Consider the following 20241-nt stretch of genomic DNA (forward strand, 5'->3'; position numbering starts at 1 on the left):
GAGATGAGAAAACTTGGATTTCTTGATTGAATGGCTGCTCATAAGCCAGACATCATGCCAGTGAATGCCAAACAACACTTCATTTGGAGTAAGGAGTGTAAACACTGGATGATTGAACAGTGGAAAAACATTGTGTGGGATGACAAATCACGGCTCACAATGTGGCAATACGATGGCAGGGTGTGGATATGGCGAATGCCCGGTGAACCTCCTCAGCCAGCGTGTGTAGTGCCAACAGTAAAATTTGGAGGTGGTGGTGTTATGGTGTGGTTGTGTTTCTCATGGAGGGGCATTGCACCCCTTGTTGTTTTGTGTGGCACTATCACAGCACAGGCTTACACTGATGTTTTAAATACCTTCTTGCTTCCTACTGTTGAAGAGCATTTCAGGAATGGAGATTGCATCTTTCAACATGATTGAGCACCTGTTCCTAATGGCCTCACCGACTTCCATGAAGAATGGGCTGCCATTCCCCAAGGAACCTCCTAGCACCTGACTGAACATATTCCTGCGAGAGCAGAAGCTGTCATCAAAGCTAAGGGTGGGCCAACACCATACTGAATTCCAGCATTACCACTGGAGGGTGTCACAAACTTGTGATTAATTTGTGTCAGATGTCCAGATACTTTTGATCACATAGTGTATCTAATCCCTAGTGATGTATGCTACTACATTCTTACATTTTTCCTCTTGCCATTCCTACTTAGCCATTCTGCACTTCCTGTCATTCTCATTTTTTAGACATTTGCATTCCCTTTCACCTACTTCATTTACTGCATTTTTATATTTTCTCATTTCATCAATTAAATTCAATGTCTCTAGTATTACCTGAGGATTTCCACTAGCTCTCATATTCTTAACTACTTGATTCTCTGCTGCCTTTACTATTTCATCCCTCAAAGCTACCAATGCTTCCTATATATTTTATCTCATCATACATTTCTTCAATCTCTTCCTCATCTGTGGAGCTAGTGGGCATATAAACTTGTACTGCTGTGGTAGTAGTAGGCTTCATGTCTGTCTTGGCTACAATAATGCATTCACCATGTTGTTCATAATAGCTTATCCAAATTCCTATTTTTTATTCATTATTAATCCTACTCCTGCATTACCCCTATTTAATTTTGTATTTGTAACCCCTCATCCACCTGACCAGAAGTCCTGTTCCGGAGATCCAATGGGGGACTATTCTACCTCCAGAATATTTTATCCAAGAGGATGCAATCATCATTTAACCATACAATACAGCTGTCTGCTCTCTGGAAAAATTATAGCTATGGTTTCCCCTTACTTCCAGCCATTCACGCACCCGCAAAGCAATACCATTTTGGTTGATGTTATAAGGCCACATCAGTCAATCATCCAGACTATTGCCCCGAAACTACTGAAAAGGCTGCTGCCTCTCTCTGGGAACCACACATTTGTCTGGCCTCTCAATGAATACCTTCAGTTCTGAGTGCACCTAAGGTATGGCTACATGTATCACTGAGGAACACAAGTCTCCCAACGAGTGGCAAGGTTCATGGTTCGTGGGGTGATGGGGAGGGGAGGGGGGGGGGGGGTGAGGATGTCGCATGGGAAATCTGTTTGAGCACTGGATTTGTGGAATAGTGCCTACCAGTGAATGCCATTGTGAGACCTGCTGCATACTGGGGAAAGAAATTCTCATCACTTTTCATATGCTGTCTATGGGTGGCCAGTCTAAGGGGGATCAAATTTTTTGTTGTGGAAGGCGGCACACTTGTCAAAGTGCAGTTACTGTTGGTGGTTAGTGTGCTTGATATGGACAGAAGTATGAATGGAGTGATCAGTGAGATGGAGGTGACTGCTGGGTTGAGGATCCCCATGTTAAGTAAATGGGAGAGAAGCTAGTAAGTTTGTGGAGAAATGAGGTTAGGCTGTGTTGGGCCTGGTCCAGATCATGAAGATATCATGAATGAAACTGAATCAGACAAGGAGTTTGGGGAGGGGGGACTGCTCCTGTAGACAGGTGTTGTGTCACCAATCAAAGCTCAGTTTTGCATCCTTTACCTGGTCACAAGCATGTAAAATATGAGCGAGATGTTCCTATCTTGTGTCTGCTCTGTGCTTGTAGGTGTGACTCTTCAGCCACCCCCACAAACAGTAATCCAATGGGGTACAATTGGGTGGCCGCAGTGGCCAAGCAATGACTCCAAATTGACCAATCCAACAACCAGGATACGTTGTGTTGAGATACTGTGTCACTGGCCGTACGGAATGTGTAGGAGCTCCATCACATTGAAAGTACCACATTTTGAAGAAACTCAAGATACTGTGTCCCAGTAAGATGGTTATCTAAAATAACTGGACCGATGAGTTGCTCATCAATAATACCGCATCATACGTTGATTGAGAAACGTCATTGAAAATTGATTTCCACAGAAGCGAGCACATTTTCATTTGCCCATAGATGAGAATTGCGTGAGATGTTGATTCCATTGCATGTAAATGTTCACTCATAAGTGAACGGAACATGTGGAATTAATCGCTCATTGACAATGGTCCACTGACAGAATTCTTGCCATGTGGCAGCATCTCCTTCATGCATATGTTGTACACTCTGCTGATGAAAGGGACACAGACCGTGCTCGTGTACTGTGCGTATCACTCATGTTTGTGGAATACCAAGTGGGGCAGCAATTCTTCTAGATCTAGTAGTAGGGTTGCAGTCTGTTACTTGAAGAATGTTCTCAACTTCATTAAGAAAATGTTGTACAAGACATTCAGAGACAACAATTATGCTGGGAAGTGTACCATGCTCACACAATCCATGAAACACCCTGCTAAACAGCCTGCTATCTGGCACTCTACAATTCAGAAATCGTTGTTGGTATTCTCGCACAGCAGCTCTGGGATTCTCATTGGACAAACCGTAGACAAACACCAGGTCAGCATACTCTGCATGTGTGAAGATCCGTGGCATTTTCACTACACAAAACTGTATTCGTTGTTCATGTAACAACACTGTAGTATCATGCACTATGACAAGCACTGTCGTACTGAGAATTGAGATAAACAACTGCACCATGTGCAAGTGAACTGCTTGCTGACACAGTTAGTAAGGACAATGCTACATGTTTCCTGTTCCTAGTTGTTTTCATTGGTTTACCCAGAGATGGTTAAGAAAAGGGCATATATGTTTATTATGAGTTTTTTGCTCAGAATCACCACTAGTATCATCCCTCAAAGCATGTACCTTTCCTCCTGACTCACCCTGTATCTTCACCTCAGAGGAGAAGTATTTATGTGTGAGAATGTAACTGTTAATGTATATAAGGAATGAGGTTGTGGGTTTGGAGACAGAAGGACCTTGGGAGACCTAGTGTTTGATAACAGCAAGACCGTGGACTTAGGGAATATTGGTGCATGTGGAGGCAGCATCAACAGTGATGAGTAGGGATCGAGGTGGTACTGGGTTAGGGATGGTCAAGAGTCAGCAAAGGAAGTTATTTTTATCTTATATATGAAAGGCTGGGCCCGGGCAATATGTTGGAGGTATTGGTCACCAAGAGAAGGTTCTTTCAGTGGTAGCACTCTTCCTAGCTACTGAGGTAGCAACAGGGAATACGATATAGTTGTGACCTGGAAAAGATAGCTGCTCATGAAGGTGCACATGTACAGCTCTTTCAACACCATGGCTCACACTGCAGTGGAGCCAGTTGTGTCTATTGATGAATGGGGGTTCTTTAGAAATGGCCTGCAACTCAGTACATATGGAATGGGCAGACTGGCAAAGCTAATATGTGATAGTGAGGGAGATCACATATCGGAAAATTCCTGTAGTAATTGGTATTAGAGCTGCACCTAGCTTTGATTCATGCCATCTGATAGGTATCCCTGTTCAAGGAAAGTCTCTCTAACAAATGAACTACCTTCAAAAATATCAGATATCAAAATGATGAAGAAATTAGCATATTTCACTAAAACGTGTGAGGTATGACAGACAAAGTTAGTGAATTGCTTTCACATGTTGGCTCTGATATTACTGTTATATCAGAGTGCCATTTAAACAGTGTAACATTTCACAGGCTTTCTGTACTGGGATACAAGTTAGTTGGCTATTTTACAGGGAGCTCTTTGTGAAGCAGGGGAGAGAACATGTCTGTCAAAAATACTACACCATTTGAACCTATTGATATATCAAGGCACTGCATTGATTAAGTCATTGAATTTTCTGCAGAAGCCGTCGAATTTGGTGAAACTAAACTTTTAATTTTAATTATCTATAGGTCCCCTAACTCTGATTTCAGAACATTTCCTTTCAAGCTAAAGAGATTTCTTGGTTCAGTTTATGGAAATTAATTGTTAATTGTGACTCTGATATTAGTTTTATAAGTGACTGTAAGAGGAAAAAGGTGTTAGGAAATTAGTAAAATCCTATCATTTGATACAGACTGCATTCTTTCCAGCCAGAATGCAGGGGAACAGCAGCACATCACAGATAACATTTTTGTTCATTATTAATTATTGGAGGGGCATTGCACTGGTAAAAGGGTAAATGGTCTTTCTATCATGATGCACAAATTTTAATTCTAAACACACAAACATTAAATACAAATACAAATGATTTAGAAATAGTTAAAGAAAGAGACCAGAGTGACCACAAATTAAGGAGACTGGTATGTGAAAGGAGGTGGTAGCCATAGAAAACTCACTTAAACCTCATTAAAGAACAAGGGTGACTTACTGTTTATAGTGCTAATAACATAGACAATAAATACAGGCTATTTAAAAAGTCATTTACTATTTCCCACTTGAAGACTTCATTAAGGACTGCCAACTGCACCAATATACATTGAAACATTTCTTGAGGTAAATTTAGTTCATTTGAAACTGATGATCTGTAATCAAGTTCCATACTTTCTGCCTTGCCTGAAACACCCTTGCCGACAAAGCTGGCATTGTTTGTTTAAAACTGGTTATCAATTGTTGAAGTTAATTGATTTTCACTTTATACATCTCAGACTTGGTAAATCCCAAAATGAAAGAGTCCACTGGAGCCAAAACAGGTGTGCAATGAGACCAAGGTCTTCACAAAGCACAGCCAATCCATTTTCCAGGGAAAGTGGCACTGGTAGTCCAGGATAGTGTCAGCAACAACAGCTGTTTGTCTTCTGCTGTGTACATTCTTGTATATTACCTGTAAAAGGTCAATTTTTTATATAAGACAGAAATGGTAAGGAACTTTATAAAAATCCTGTGTAATGCTTTTGTCAACACATTTCTTACGCTTCTTGAAAGTTGCTTTCCATTAGAATGTCCTTGCTAAAAGTATGTGGTGCAAGTAAGGTAGCTGATACCAAGGACAAAATTTAACAATATTGTCAGTCATGAAGGAAGTGTCTGGCCAACAACACAGGGTCAATACACAGTAAAAATGTTTTTGTTATTGATACATCATAAATGAGCTCATTATTTATCAATCACTTTCTGCATATATCAGGTGAATCAAACAAAAACTTAATTTCAAAAAAAAAAGGAAGGTTAGTGATTAATGTCTCAGAGACAAAGCACAACTTCAGATCAAGGAAGAATAGGACAGGAATCAGCCATGCCCTTTCCAAGGGACCATCCTAGAATCTGCCATATACAACTGACAGAAATCATGGCAATCCTAAATCTGGATGGGGATATGAACTGTTGTCCTCCCATATGTGAGTCAATGTGCTAACCACCACACTACCTTGATTGGTAAGACTTTCTAAGACAATGGCTTCACAAGACTGCTATCTGAAATACTCTTTTGTGATACTGACAAGGGGTACATTGAGTCAGTAATTAAATTTCTGAAGACAAAGGTTCTCATGGATTTGATGGGATATCTAGCAGGATACTAAAGCACTGTGTTGCTGATGTTAGCCCTGTACTAATCTATGTTTGTAGTTTTTCCGGTAATTTTGTATAATTTGCTGTCAGATATACAGTTTGGTTTTACAAGTAGTTTAATGACAGAAAATGCTATATGTTCTTTCCTCCCTGGATGAATTAAATAAGAAGTTGCAAATATTAGGCATCTTCTTAGATTTAATTAATACATTTGATTGCGTTGATCACAAAATATTACTGCTCAAGTTGGACCATTATGGAATAAGAGGAGTCACTCACAATTCATGATTTTGATATTTGAAGAACAGACAGCAAAATGTCAGTCTCCACAACAATGAGGAAGGCTATAATGTGCATCTGACTGGAGGTCAGTTAAGCGGAGGTGGCTTAGGAGTCAGTGCTGAGACTAATACTTTTTCATGTATAATGATATGCCATCTAATGTGACAAGTGATTCTAAAATATTTCTGTTTGCTGATGACACTAGCTTTTTAGTGCAGGATGTTGAGTGTAACATAGGCAGTGTGTCAAATAGTGTAGTTCAAGACTTTAGAAAGATCATGACTTGTAGAAAATAAATCACAGTTAAATGACAGAAAGACTCAGTTTATACTAACACAAAGCATGTAACAGTGACATTTTTATTACACAGATGGGCCATGTGATTAGTGAGTGTGAACAACCCAAATTAGTTGGTGTTCAGATAGATGATAAGCTCTCATGGAAGACCCATATTTAGGACCATGATCAAAAACTGAATGTTGCTTTATATACCGTTAGTTCAGACTCTGCAGTAAGTACTAGTGCAACACAAAAATTAATCTCCTTTCCTTATGACATACAGTGTTATATTCTAGGGTAACTCTTCCCATCCACAAAGAGCATTTTTGGCCAGAAATGGACAGTTTGAGCAATATGTGGTATAATTTCACAAAACCTTATGTAAACTCCTGTTCAGGAATCTGGGAAGTCTGACTTTGGCCTCTCAAAATATGTTTTCTTCAATGTCTTTTGCTGTTATCAATATGGACTTATTCCCAAGAATTGGCAGCTTTCTCTCAGTTAATACTCGGTGGAAATCCATTCTGCATTTGGGTTACACCTCCTGGACTAGGGTGCAAAAAGGTATACAGTATTCCACTGAATCCATTTTCAATAAGTCGCCACAAGAGCTAAAAAATATTAGCAGTAATATTTACAGTTTCAAGTCTAAATTGAAGAATTTTTTCATGGACCACTCATTCTATTCTGTCAGGAAGTCAGTGGAAAAGTTTAAGCAAATTCCAGAGTTATATTGTTGATTATGCTAACATATAATCAGGATACTGTCAACTGCATAGGTTTCACATCATTTTTTTAATTAATTTTTTCTGATGTGATTTCATCAATTGACTCATTCCATGATCATGGAGACTGGCTCTTCAATTTAGTGCTACGGAACTAGGCATGTAAATAAAAAATTGACAATGAAGCATCCAGTATTGTTGGATTTTGGGAACATGTAGAGGGAGTGTTAGTGGGGGGGAGGGGGGTCACTGAAGTGAGGGGGGAAGGAGAGATGGATCAGAGGAGAGGTCTTAGGATGAGACAAAGAATTTGTATAGTAGTGAAAGGTTGTGTTGATTGGTCTTCTGGTTTAGAATCACTATGGCAGTACTTATAGGTGAAGAAATCAGTCAGCTGGCTGACAACTTCTGCCAAGAAGTCTTTGTCATTTATTATGACAGTAGTGGAGCCTTTATCCACAGGGAGAATGATTAAATCAGTGTTGGTCTTGAGGTTGCAGCTGTCTGTTGAATGCATGTGTCCTGGGGAAGGACGGTGAGTCCAAATAGGACGTAAGAAATTCCTGGATCTTTACAGTGGGTGATTAGGTGGGGGGGGGGGGGGGGGGGGGGGAGGGTTCTGGTTGGATGTGTTTTGGTTGTGGTGGCACCCTACAACCAAAACAAGATGATTTTTGATTATAGAGCACACCAGCCCAAGGAAATTTCATCACTTGTGAAAACAAAAAGTGAAAGCTAATGTAAAATGTAACTTAATGTGAACTAGCAATCTGAAGATGAACCTGTCAGTTAGAAACAGGTAATGGCACAATTTAAATATATAAATGGCATTGTAAGAAGTGGCTGTTTGCTGTTACCTTCTATGTAAGAGTCACACTATATTTTGTATGCAGCCAATGGATCAGAATGTCACTTTTCAACAAAACACCATTAAGTTTTGCTGTTTATGTTATGGAACTCTTTTCATAAATATCAGTTCTTGATGTCACAGAAAGTGATCATGAGAATTAGCTTCATAACTCAATATTTTTAGCCTCTCTCATTTTATTTTCTATTCTTCTATTTTCATTTAGTAAATTTTTTGTTCCTGGTTCTTCTCTCTATTGATGATTTATTGCTCCCTTATATTCTTCATATTTTTTTAATCAGATTGTGATGTTCAGTATCATATATATTGGAATAAGGCCTCATAACTCCTTAAGAATTGTTGTAATGCATTAATAGTGTGATGTACCATATGTTATTGAGTGGTGACCTAAAGATTGGATGGGAGCTACTGTCATCAATTTGCTCACTTGATTACTTTTTCACACTCTCCAATATCATCAGATTTCATTTCTCAAAGTTGTAGTTATCACTGGATGTCAAGAGTACAATATCCAAGTCTTTAAATAAATGTGACACTTCTCAGAAATAACTTCCTTTTACAATGATCTTGTAATAAATTTTTGTAACTTGGAACACCACAAATGCACCATTATGAAAAATTTCAAAAACTGAACAGCTTCTTTCTTGTCTTTGTGATGTCACTGCAACTGTCACAACCATGTCTCCAACTCAGAACCCAATGACAGAGAATAAATTTCCCATATAGCAGATATCATGAAATGTTGTGAGATTGCCATCATTGTCTGAGCCTGCAGATATTCCACATCCATCCACTCCAGAATTTCTGCACGTAAGGAAACAATCTTTGAACAGCATATTATAGTAGCTCATGACTTAAATGAAACTTTGATGGTGATGTCTATCATTCATCATCTTGTTAGATGCTGTGCAACACATCACTTTACCAAAGTGATATGTGACACTACAATACATAATAATTTACTTCACTGACTTTATGCTCATTCCTAACTGAACTTCACGTGCCGCAGTGATACAGACATCTGAAATATGGGGAGATACCATGTCACCTATTGAGAACCCAGACTAAAACATGATTCTTGAACACGAATAGCAACCTTTTCAGTAGCTAGAGGGGTAAGAGTCTAGATGATTGACCAGTATGGCCTTGTAACATTAAGCTAAGATGGTCTTGCTACACTGGTACTGTTGCACAACAGAAAGAAAGAGAAAACTACAGTCATTTTACTCCATGAAGACATGGAGTTCCACCTCATGGTGACATTATCTTGAATAATATATTACAGAAGTGAAATACTCTCTCCTTTGGATCTCCAGGCAGGGACTACTCAGGAGGATTTTGTCATAAGAAAAAATAAAATAAAATATACATGTTTTCCATCCCTTACTGGTGTTGGTCAGCTGGAAAGAAGAAAGATTAGAGTTTAATGTCCAGTCAGCAGTGAGATCATTAAAGAGCAGCACAATTTCAAATTGGGAAAAAATGTTGAAGAAAATCAGTAATACACTTCCAAATGGAACATTCTGCCCTTAAGAGATTTAGGGAAATCAAAGAAAACCTAAATCTAGATGACTGTACAAGGATTTGAGTTGCTAATTTTCCAAATACATGTCAATATCTTACAATTGTGTAACCTTACTCTGTAATATGTAAATGAACTTGTGAAAAGACGTAGAGGGGTCAAGGGTAGGTACTGTGGAAATTAATGAAGTGTGATGGAAGTAAGAAAAGGATTTCTCTTTACATGAGTCCAAGCTTATCAACACAAAATCAAAGAGGGGTAATGTAGAAATAGTTCTAGTAATTAACAGAAAAAAGGAATGTAAGTGAACTATTATGAACAGAATAGTGAACTCACTGTCATAGACAAGATAGATACAAAGCTCCTGACTCACCACAGTTGTACCGGTACAACTGCAAGTGGTGGTCATAAAGTTTTAATTATCACCTCAAAAAAATATAAAAGTGCATAATTAATTTCTGTTTGTTTTCAGATACAGATAAATCTCATTGTATCGGTATAAGATATGTTTGGCAGAATCACTATGCATACCAAATTCTGAGAGTAATTTTTTATGTAAGATATGGAGTTAGGTCTTCATTTACTGATATATTAAGTTTAAAATTGCAGAGTTTCTTAATATTTTTAACGAAAATAACCATTATTGTCTTTCTGAAATGCTTTTTAATGTAAGATTAATAAATTTAACACTGAAAAACACAGTAATACCCTAAAATAATTTTCCATCTACAAATTAAATAGCCTCCGGATCATCGGAAGAATCTGACGATGCTATAGTCAGTTCATTTGCCATTACAAATTTCTTTACATGCAAATCTTCATTGCTCAGATCCTCGGAATGAGAGCTTAGGTGACAAACATCCTCTTCATCAACATTAGTGAATCCAATTTGGCATGGAATGTCCACAATTTATCTCATTGAAATGAAGATTTCATTTCATCTTCTAGCACTGACACAGCATCAGTTTTCTCCCTAAACCATTCACACTTTTAGGAGCTACATAACATCAACCACTATCTGAATATTAAATTGTCACCAGAAATTCTTGATGGTAAGTTTGTTATCTGAATCACATTCTTTTATGAGAATGGAGTATGTTTTATGCAGATAGTATGCCTTGAATATAGAAATAACTACCATGCTATGTGCTGCAGGATAGATGTAGTATTTAGTGGCAGAAGCAGGACTCCAATGTTTTTATTTGAATCAATAATGAAAAGTGGGTAGGTGGAAACATTACCAAGGAGGAGAATTCTGAAAGTGATTTTTTCTTTCTCACAGTAGGCCTTCAATTTTCTATTCAATTTACTAACGAAATAGTCACTGAGAATAACAGAATTTGCTGAATCTTGTTTATTTCACCTCCAAAGAACAATTTACCATATGATATGCCATTTTATCAACAGGCTGTGCTGTTTTGTTTCAACTCTTTTATTGGTGTGCTTCAGTAGGGCCTACAGTGACAGGCATTTCAGTGTGTGCCAGGACTGCTGACATGTATCAGCAAACACACAAAAAGCTTAATTACATAAGTGTATTTTTTCATGTGGGTGAGTAAAATTATGTAACTACCTCTCATGTACATGACCACAAACTTCACAGTGAAGATGAATAGATTACAAAATATGAATCACGAAATAACAGACATAGTTTGGTACAATAAGAGAGAAGAAACTGGAATTTGATATTGAGAAAACAAAGAAAATGAAAAGTAGTAGGATAACATGAACTAGAGGGAAAAATTATGAAACAAGAAGTTGCCAGGTAGTATTTTACTTAGTGCAGAATTTAACAATTGAAAAAAGTTGAAAGTAATGAAAGAATGTTAAATTAAAATCTAATGGTGATGTATTGTGTCTATGATGTGCTGCTAGATCTGTTTTGCACTCCTAAATACAGTAACAGTCAATTTGATTAATACATGAATATTCAGTGACCTTACAGAGGAGGTAGAAAAGAGGATGATATTTTTGATATTTTTGTGAAATGCTGTTGAGGAAGTTTAGAGAACCAATGTTTATGCTAGACTGTAGAGTGACTCTAGTGACTTCTATATTCTTCTGACTTAAGGGCCATTAGGACAAAACAAGGAAAATTAGGGCTCACAGAGAGGTGTATGAACACTCATTTTCCCCTCAGCCCCTGCTGAAAAGGAAATGATTAATAATAGTAGTCTACATAATACCCTCCTGTGAGCTCTACAGTGGCTTCCACATTATTGTCCTTTTTATTCCCGTTGGCTGAACTTCAGGGAGAAGATTCAGATGCACAATGCTTTTTTGTCTCTATGCCAAATCAGTACACATTTCATTACAATGTTCATCATTATTTCTGATCTATTAAACAACTGTTGACAGATCGACATAGTAAGTTTGTAAGATGGACCTGTGTTTCTGACTGCAAACCATCTTGACACAAATTCTAATTAGAAATCTTAGAACTGAGGAGATCATATATACACTGACATGTATATTCCAAAGGCCACTGCAAAGAGAATGTCGTGGGTTTTTCATACCAGTGTTAGTTGTTTCCTGTCCCATACCATTTGTTTATTGAGCATGTGATTAAAAAACTGTGTATGTCTCTGTGCACATATTAAAGTTCCTTACTCTATTTTCATGAATCCTACATGAGATATACGTTGGATGCAGCAGCACTGTTACACTGTCTTCATCCAAAACTGCTTCCCTAATTTTTTTCAACAGGTTTTTGCTAGAACAAAGTCATCTTTCTTAGAGATATTCCTATTTAAGACTGTTCCACATTCATATGGGCTATACAAAGCTGTTATGAGCCTATAAATTTGCCTGTGAATTGGTTTCACGTCTGCTATCATGTCTATTTGGTAGAGGCCCCCTAATCTGGAGCAGTACTCTAGAATTCGAAAACCTTTTAATGCAAAATTAATAAGCTTAAAAATTTAATAAGGAAACACACAATACCCCACTAAAATAATTTTCATTAAGTCCATCTACAATCTAAATAGCCTCTGGATCAGCTATGTTGGAAGACTCTGATAGTGCTATAGTCAGTTCATGCTAGAGTGATGTATGCAGATTGCTTACTTAACACATTTATTGCGCTTTCCCAGAACCCTTCCAATAAACTTAAACCTTTCAATCACCTTTCCTACTATAGATTTAACATATTCCTCCCATTCCGTATCACTGCTTAGTATTGACCTTACATACACTCTTAAGGGAAAAAAAGGATGTACCACAAAGGAATTACAGAACTATCCAAACTGAAAAGAAATTGATAGATGTGATATACATGTACAGACAAGCAAATGATTAAAGTTTCAGAAAAATTGGATGATTTATTCAAGGGAAAAAGAATCAAAAATTGAAAAGGCTAATAACACATTGGACCATCTCCGGTTCTTATGAAAGGAGGTATTTCACTTGGCACTGACTGATAAGAGTTGCTGGCTGTCCTCTGGAGAAATACTGAGACAATCTCTGTCCAATTAGCACTTTGGAGCAGTGAAATCTTAGGCTGATTGGAGGGCCCTGCCCATAATGCTCCAAACATTCTCAGGTGGCGAGATACCTGGTGACCTGGTTGGTCAAGGTAGGGTTTGGCGAGCATGAAGAAAGCAGCAGAAAATATTTCCATGTGTGGTTGGGCATTATCTCACTGAAATATAAGCCCAGGACGGCATGCCTGATTGGCAGCAAAACAGGGCACAGAACACTGTTGACACCCCACTGTGCTGTAAGGGTACTGTGGATGACTACCAAAGGGGTCCTGTTACAAAAGGAAATGGCATCCTAGACCATCACTCTCAGTTGTGTAGCCATGTAGTGAGCGACAGTCAGATTGGTATCCCACTACTGATTGGGCCATGTCCAGACATGTCTTCGCTACTCGTCAGGGCTGAGTTCAAAGTGGGACTCACCACTGAAGATACTTCTGCTCCATTCAATGAGATAGTAGGCTGAAAATGTGTCTAGAGATGCCTTGATAAGCTGTGGGATACCATTGTGGCTGTCACCCACCATACAGTCCGACAACCAGTAGTGATGTTCTACGACACTGTTTCTTTTCAAAGCAGGCCCCATTTGGTACACATCCATGGCACCCTTACAGCTCCAAGTGTGTCAATGATATTCTATGTTCCATTTTGTTGCCCTTCTTGCCAAGCCATCCTGTGCTTATATTTCAGCAAGATAATGTCCATCTGCACACATCAAGAGTTTTTACTACTTGCCTTCATGCTTGCCATGTGCTGCCTTGGCCAGGAAGGTCGCTGGATTCCTCCCCATTTGAGAATTTTTGTAGCATTATGGGCGGACCCTCCAACCCCTTCACGATTTTGATGATCTAACGGGCCACTTGGATAGAATTTGGTATGATATCCCTCAAGAAGTGGACCAATGCACTACTGACTTGCTCAATTTGTCAAGCTCTTTCTCTTGAACAAATAAACCAATTTTTCTGTAATTGCAATCATTTGTTTGTCAGTTCATGTACATCACATCTATCAATTTCCAACCCATTCAGGTAATTCCAACATGGCATATCGTTCTTTGTTTTCTTTTTTTCCATCTAGATTGTATTTACTGGTTGTGATTGGCTCCAGAAGATCACCACTAACCTTGTAACTGAATCTTTATTTTCTTTTGTAGATGCTGTTGCATTTATTCAGATGTGAAGGGAGATGCTATTCATTAGACCAAGTTAAAATTTTGTCCATGTTTTACTGCATTTGCAAATGATTGTTGAACAAGGATAATTTTGTGTGATTTTTCTCCCTGCTTATTAGCTTGCTGAATCAGTAATATTTATTACTGTCTGTGTCCTTACTTAACAAAACTTTTGTTCAGCTCTCATTATCTCACACTATTGATAATAACAGTTATTAAATTGTTGTACCACAATCTGCTCACATGTAGTGCTCCTTAGAGTAAGTTTGAGAACAAATAAAAAAATTCAGCAACAAATGAAGTATTATAATTGTTCACTGAGTTCTAATTGTCTTTTGAAGCTTAACTTTTGGTGAGATCATAAGCACACTTTCTAGATTATAAGAGGTTGTACTATTCTTAATTTCAGCCACCAGAACCTCACCTTCACAATGGAGAAATTATTGGATATTACATAGGTTACTGTGTGAGAAACTCAACAGAATCAATGCATTACAAGACATTTGAAGTAATTCCAGGGATGGACCTACATACAAAACTCACAAATTTGCTCAAATTCACAGAATACAGCATCACGGTACAAGCTTATAACAGAGCAGGAACTGGACCACACAGTCATAGCATCATTGTGTCAACTGATGAAGATGGTAAGGGTTCAAATTATCTTCCCACATAATAATTAGTTTTAAAACAATTACTAACAAAGAGATAGAGGGGCTGGCCAGTACTTACCTCAGCTCAGTACAGCCGATAGAAACACAAAAAACAACCGAAAATTTAAGCTCCTAGCTTTCGGAATAAATGTTCCTTCATCAGGGAGGAGAGAGGGGAAAGAAAGGGAAGAAGGGAAAGTGGATTTAGTTACTCACAACCCAGGTTATGAAGCAACAGGGAAAGGTAGCAAGGATGGAGGCATGGTACGACATCCTTAAGCTGTTAAATTTGTTGTTATTTGAACTAAAGTACAAAAAGTTAAAGGTATGATGTATAATTCAGATATTTGTGTACAAATACTGTAATTGTGTGTAATTTTATTGATGCTTGAACATTAGAAACTGTACTATTGCAGCAAGAGCAAGAGGAGAATTTGAGAAAACATTAATTGACTTACTGCAATGAAAACTACAGTGGGTTAAATATCGTTTTAGTTTCTGTGGAGAAAATTACATCCACTACATAATTATTGACATTGTACTTTACAACCTCAGTCAGCAAATTTTCATGTAACTTTTTTATGTAGTGCTAGAGCAATTCCTACCAAACACAACGAGGGGGGAGAAGAGTGCACACATGCGTGTGTGTGTGTGTGTGGTTTTTATGAGCTTGAAACGGAAGACATAAGATTTTACTGAAAAGTAGCTTTTATATATGCAGCTCAGCACCTCCTCTATTTAGTGAACAGTGTTCTATACTCTGTTACTCCGGTGGGTCTGGTTAGTGCGCCTGGCAAACAGTACATTGCTGAACAATCTAAAACCTAATTGTCCCTAAAGGCCAGCAGATTTAGTGGCATGCCAGGTACTTCATCTGAGAATTCCCCAATCGAACTGCTGCATGAGCGGAAGGACAAGACGTTGGAGGGAGAATGTTATCACCACCCAACAACAGTCATTATCTTCTGGAAGGAACATCAGGGAATAGAGCTCTTGGCAACAGAGTGTTTGCAAAGGGACTTGATATTATTTTTTGGAACTGCTGAAGGCTGAAGTGTTATATGTTATTGGTGATGAGTGTGGAAATGCTGAAGAATATATCTATTTCAAAGCTCGGAAAAACCATTTATTGGAATAACCTTAAAAATTAACTGACTAACAACTCTCTGACCATTCACTATTTCCTGGTGCAAGGCCAATGACTTGGGACCAGCAGCATACTCCATGGAGACGAGATCAACAACCCACAAATAAGATAATTACAAATTTAGAACTATAGTTGTAATGTGGCACTCAATATAAACTAACTACAAAATAATAGCCCGTGTCTTGTTTGAAGATATATTATTGAACAGGCTGTAGTGAAGAACCCATTCAGCTTTGCTGATGAAAGAATCAGGGTAAGACACATTGGATCTGCACTGGAGATCTTGGAAGGCCAATCTGATGAGATATATTGCAGTACCTGTTAAAGAAGTGGGTGACACCTAAACACTGAAACAATATCTAGGAAATTGTAGGGAACTCATCAAGTAGTTGCTCTAGGTTGTTGTCAATCCTGAGCTGGAAGTGTCTAAGTTAACTGAATATAGGAATTTGTCAAATAGAGCCCCCATTGACAGCTGTCATGCACCATACAAACTGGCAAACTGAACTTCAGTTTCAGACAGAAAGTGACACGAGTAGTTTATGATCACGTAAGTGAAATTTATGGACACCAAAGATGATACCCAGTACTTTCTTTGCAATATGAGAATAATGTACCTGTGGAGAATTAAGGCTCTTTAACATAAACATGGTTGGTCTCACTGTACCATCATCAAACTGAGAGATAACAGTCCCGACACCTTGCTGGGAAACATATGTTACCAATACCAGTGGCAGATGGAGTTGGTAAGTCATGAAATAGATTGCTGATTGGAGGGCTGATTTTAATGTCTGGAAAGCCCAATGGCACTCTATGGACCACTGAAAAAGAAAGTTTATTTAACAGGTGGGCTGTGGAAGCTGTGTGTTGAATAAATCACACATAATAATCCACTTTTTCTAGAAATACTTGAATGTTCTTATTGGATTTAACCACAGGCATGTTCTGAGTGTATTCTATGATGGGCTGACGGCAGTCTTCACTGAGTATATAACCTAAATAAATGACTGCTCATTGAAAGAAAGTGCACTTGGAAATGTTACATTTAAGCTCTTTCTGAGCTAGGACCATGAAAACCAGACACAGAGTGTCTTGTAGTTTGTACAAGAAACCTCTGGAATATGGTGGGGATTCTAGTTACTCCAAAAATTTATCATATTTATACAGTCCAAACTGGAGACTAATTTCTTACTGATTCATTGTGATGAGGCAACAGAAAATATGCCTCCATTATCTCAATGTTGTTTACCTTCTAAAAGTTCAAAAAAACAGTTCATTTGGATGAGGCAATGGATAAGAATCAGTGCCCACTCAAGCATTAATGGTTTGCCTCAAGTCTTCACACAAGTGGAGAAAGCCTCCGGATTTCCTGACCACCACTAATAACAAAGCCCATGGACTCTACACGAAATGGGAGATAAAATGTATTATTGTTCTAGCCTATCTAGTTCAATCTTAACCTCATCCTTAATGGCCAATGGAATCAAGCATGTTTTCCATAATATCAAATTCACCTTCGGCTTTAAGGCAATGTGGACTTGAAAATCAACCACTTTCCCCACACCAGGTTTAAATGGTTGTGCAAACTGAGTTCTATGTATAAACATAGCAACAGAGTGTTCTGAATGAGTTGAGGAGTGCATTTCATAATGTAATGAAAATCTCAACTTGAGATATGCACATTGGGGCCAAATATATTCTTGTCCGATAGATCTGCCACGACCAAAAATGATAATGGCCAGAACACCTGATTATAAGTCACTGTCAGTTTCCTCTAAAACAGTGTGGCCATATGCCCACCATTCTGACTGCACTTCACCAAATGAGGGGGCACACACTCTAAAGTACGCACACTGGTTTATAACCAAGACTAGTGTGTGAGAATTGAAAAGAAAATCACTAGGCCGCCTTGCACTGTTGCCTGTGACAAAATTTTATATGGTGTTAGCATCTGACCACTACTTGAAATGTTATTAATTTGAATCTCTGCTGCCAGCTGCCCTCTGCCCTACAACATACTTCCACATTGTAACCTCTGTGTTAGCCCTTATAACACTTTGTTCTCATGATGATGACACTGACATCTGGAATGCAAGAAAAAACAGTCTGGGAGACTGTGAAACCAAGTTTATCACCACAAACAATGACTGGTACTAGCCAGCAACTGTGGAGAACACTACTACTGAATGGAACTTGTTTACTGAAACCTGGTGAACTATACCACCATGGCTCTGGAGTCAAATGCAAAGTGTCCAAGTCTACTAAAAAAGTTTCAAAAGCATGTGCAGTTCACAATACTTCAGCCAGGGAGTGATCAGACTGTCTTAAGGTTTATGCATGGATCTCCTTATCTGAGGCAATGTGATTCACTACAATATGTATTAAGCTTTCTGCATATGATTTACAACACCCACATATGAATTTACATTCTCAATACCACACCTGAAAATCTGCAACTCAAGATGCATAACTTATAGCATCTGCCTTGCAATGTTGTAAGAATTTTAGTCTTGTCACTATCACATGCCTCTTGTTGAAAAAAATGATCACATAATAAAGAGAATATTGCAGACTACAGTAACAAAGGAGCTAACTTATGAATCAAGTAATTTAGCTGAGGATTCATAGACAACAAAAGGGCCCTTAGGTGATATTGACATTTAATATCATTTGTCTGAAATGGTAGCAGGGTGTTTTTTTGGCATACTTCCTTGAGTGTTATTAACACGTTTGCTGCGAGTGATGCTTCTAAGCATTTCCGAAATCAACAAGCCAGTGCAGCTGATGCTCATAAGCTTTTTCCGTGATCAACATGTCAGTGTGGGTAACACATATAAGCAGCACATTCACTAGCTGAGTACTCAGTTTAGTTTATTCAGCTGTGCATTCGTGTTAGTACAAGCAATCACTGAAATACCACGTAATGTTTTCCTGTCTGCAGTTGTGTGTTTTCGTCTTTAGTCTTCTGTGCTGTGCATTGTTAGCAATGGTGTCGAATCAACCGACAATGGGGCCTTCTATCCCAAAACAGAGTAGGAAGAGTGAACAATGAACAATGAATATGTTTCGCAACAGTTCGGAATTGGACAACAATGACAAGGAAATCGGCGATACAGAACCCACACTCACAGAAGCAAGCAAACCAGGTGTGACTTGGCATGATGGGCCACAAGAGATGCATTATCATCCATTTACAAAAGCAAAACGTTTGCAGATAAATCCTGCTGGCAATATACCAATGGGTTTCTTTAGGTTACTGGTTACAGATAACATACTGCAGCTCGTAGCTGATGAAATGAACAGTAATGCATGCAATATACCTGTATTTGCAAGCAGAAATGTGAAAGAGGGCTCTAGGATTAGTACCTGTAAGTATAGGAGAAATACTAGTCTTCCTGGGTATTTCATTACATATGGGTATTGTCAAACATGCTCGATTACAAGACTACTGGAAGAAAGACCCACTGTTCAAAAATAGAGAAATAGCGATGAGTATGGGACAGATATTTGCTCATCTTATGCTCACTGCATTTTACGAAAAATCCCGAGTAAGGAGACATGAAACCAGATGATCGACTATATAAGGTACGCCCTATATTGAATTAGTTTAACAACAGAATGTGTCAGGTGTGTTGTCCAGGTAGGGATATACCTTTAGATGAATGAATGATTCTTTGGAGGGGATGACTGTCATTTAGACAATATATAAAGAACAAAAGGAATAAATATGACATCAAATTGTACATGCTAAATAATCCAGACAGTTTCATAAATAAATGCGTGGTGTACACGGGGATGCATAGTGATATGGGGGGGGGGGGGGGGGGGGGAGAAAGGCATGCTGAAAAGATAGTATTACATTTGTTGGAAAAGAAGCTGCATGTTGGTCATCATGTTTACATGGAAAATTTTTACAACAGCTTTGCTTTACCTAAATCCCTGTTGAGTGCAAAAACACATTGCACCAGGACACTAAGGGTAAATAGTAGAAATACCCCTAAAGATGTGGTATGCACAAAACTGGGGAAAAGAAACACTATTGCACGATATTTGGACAGCGTAATGATCGGCAAATTGAAGGATAGATGAGAGGTATCCTATATTTCCACAGAATATCCTAATACAATGGAACATGTGCAGAATGTACGCCAGCAAATAGTCTCTAAACCACTGCCAGTTATCAAATATAATAGTTGTATGTCTGGGACCGATAGGTAGGACCAGATGTTGTCGTATTATTTGTGTGAACAAAAGACTATATGCTGGCC

At 38.3% G+C, this 20241-nt stretch overlaps 1 protein-coding gene across 1 annotated transcript in view; it reads left to right on the top strand.

Annotated features, from left to right (window-relative positions):
* The window catches only part of LOC126335913 (Down syndrome cell adhesion molecule-like protein Dscam2), a 217596-nt gene that overhangs the window by 86581 nt on the left and 110774 nt on the right, over positions 1-20241 (top strand). Inside the window, exon 10 of the mRNA XM_049999387.1 lies at positions 14583-14820. Within this exon, the coding sequence (XP_049855344.1) occupies positions 14583-14820 (238 nt within the window). The remainder of the gene's footprint in view (positions 1-14582; positions 14821-20241) is intronic.

Source organism: Schistocerca gregaria, chromosome 2, assembly GCF_023897955.1.
Source record: "Schistocerca gregaria isolate iqSchGreg1 chromosome 2, iqSchGreg1.2, whole genome shotgun sequence".
Taxonomy (NCBI): Eukaryota; Metazoa; Arthropoda; class Insecta; order Orthoptera; family Acrididae; genus Schistocerca; species Schistocerca gregaria.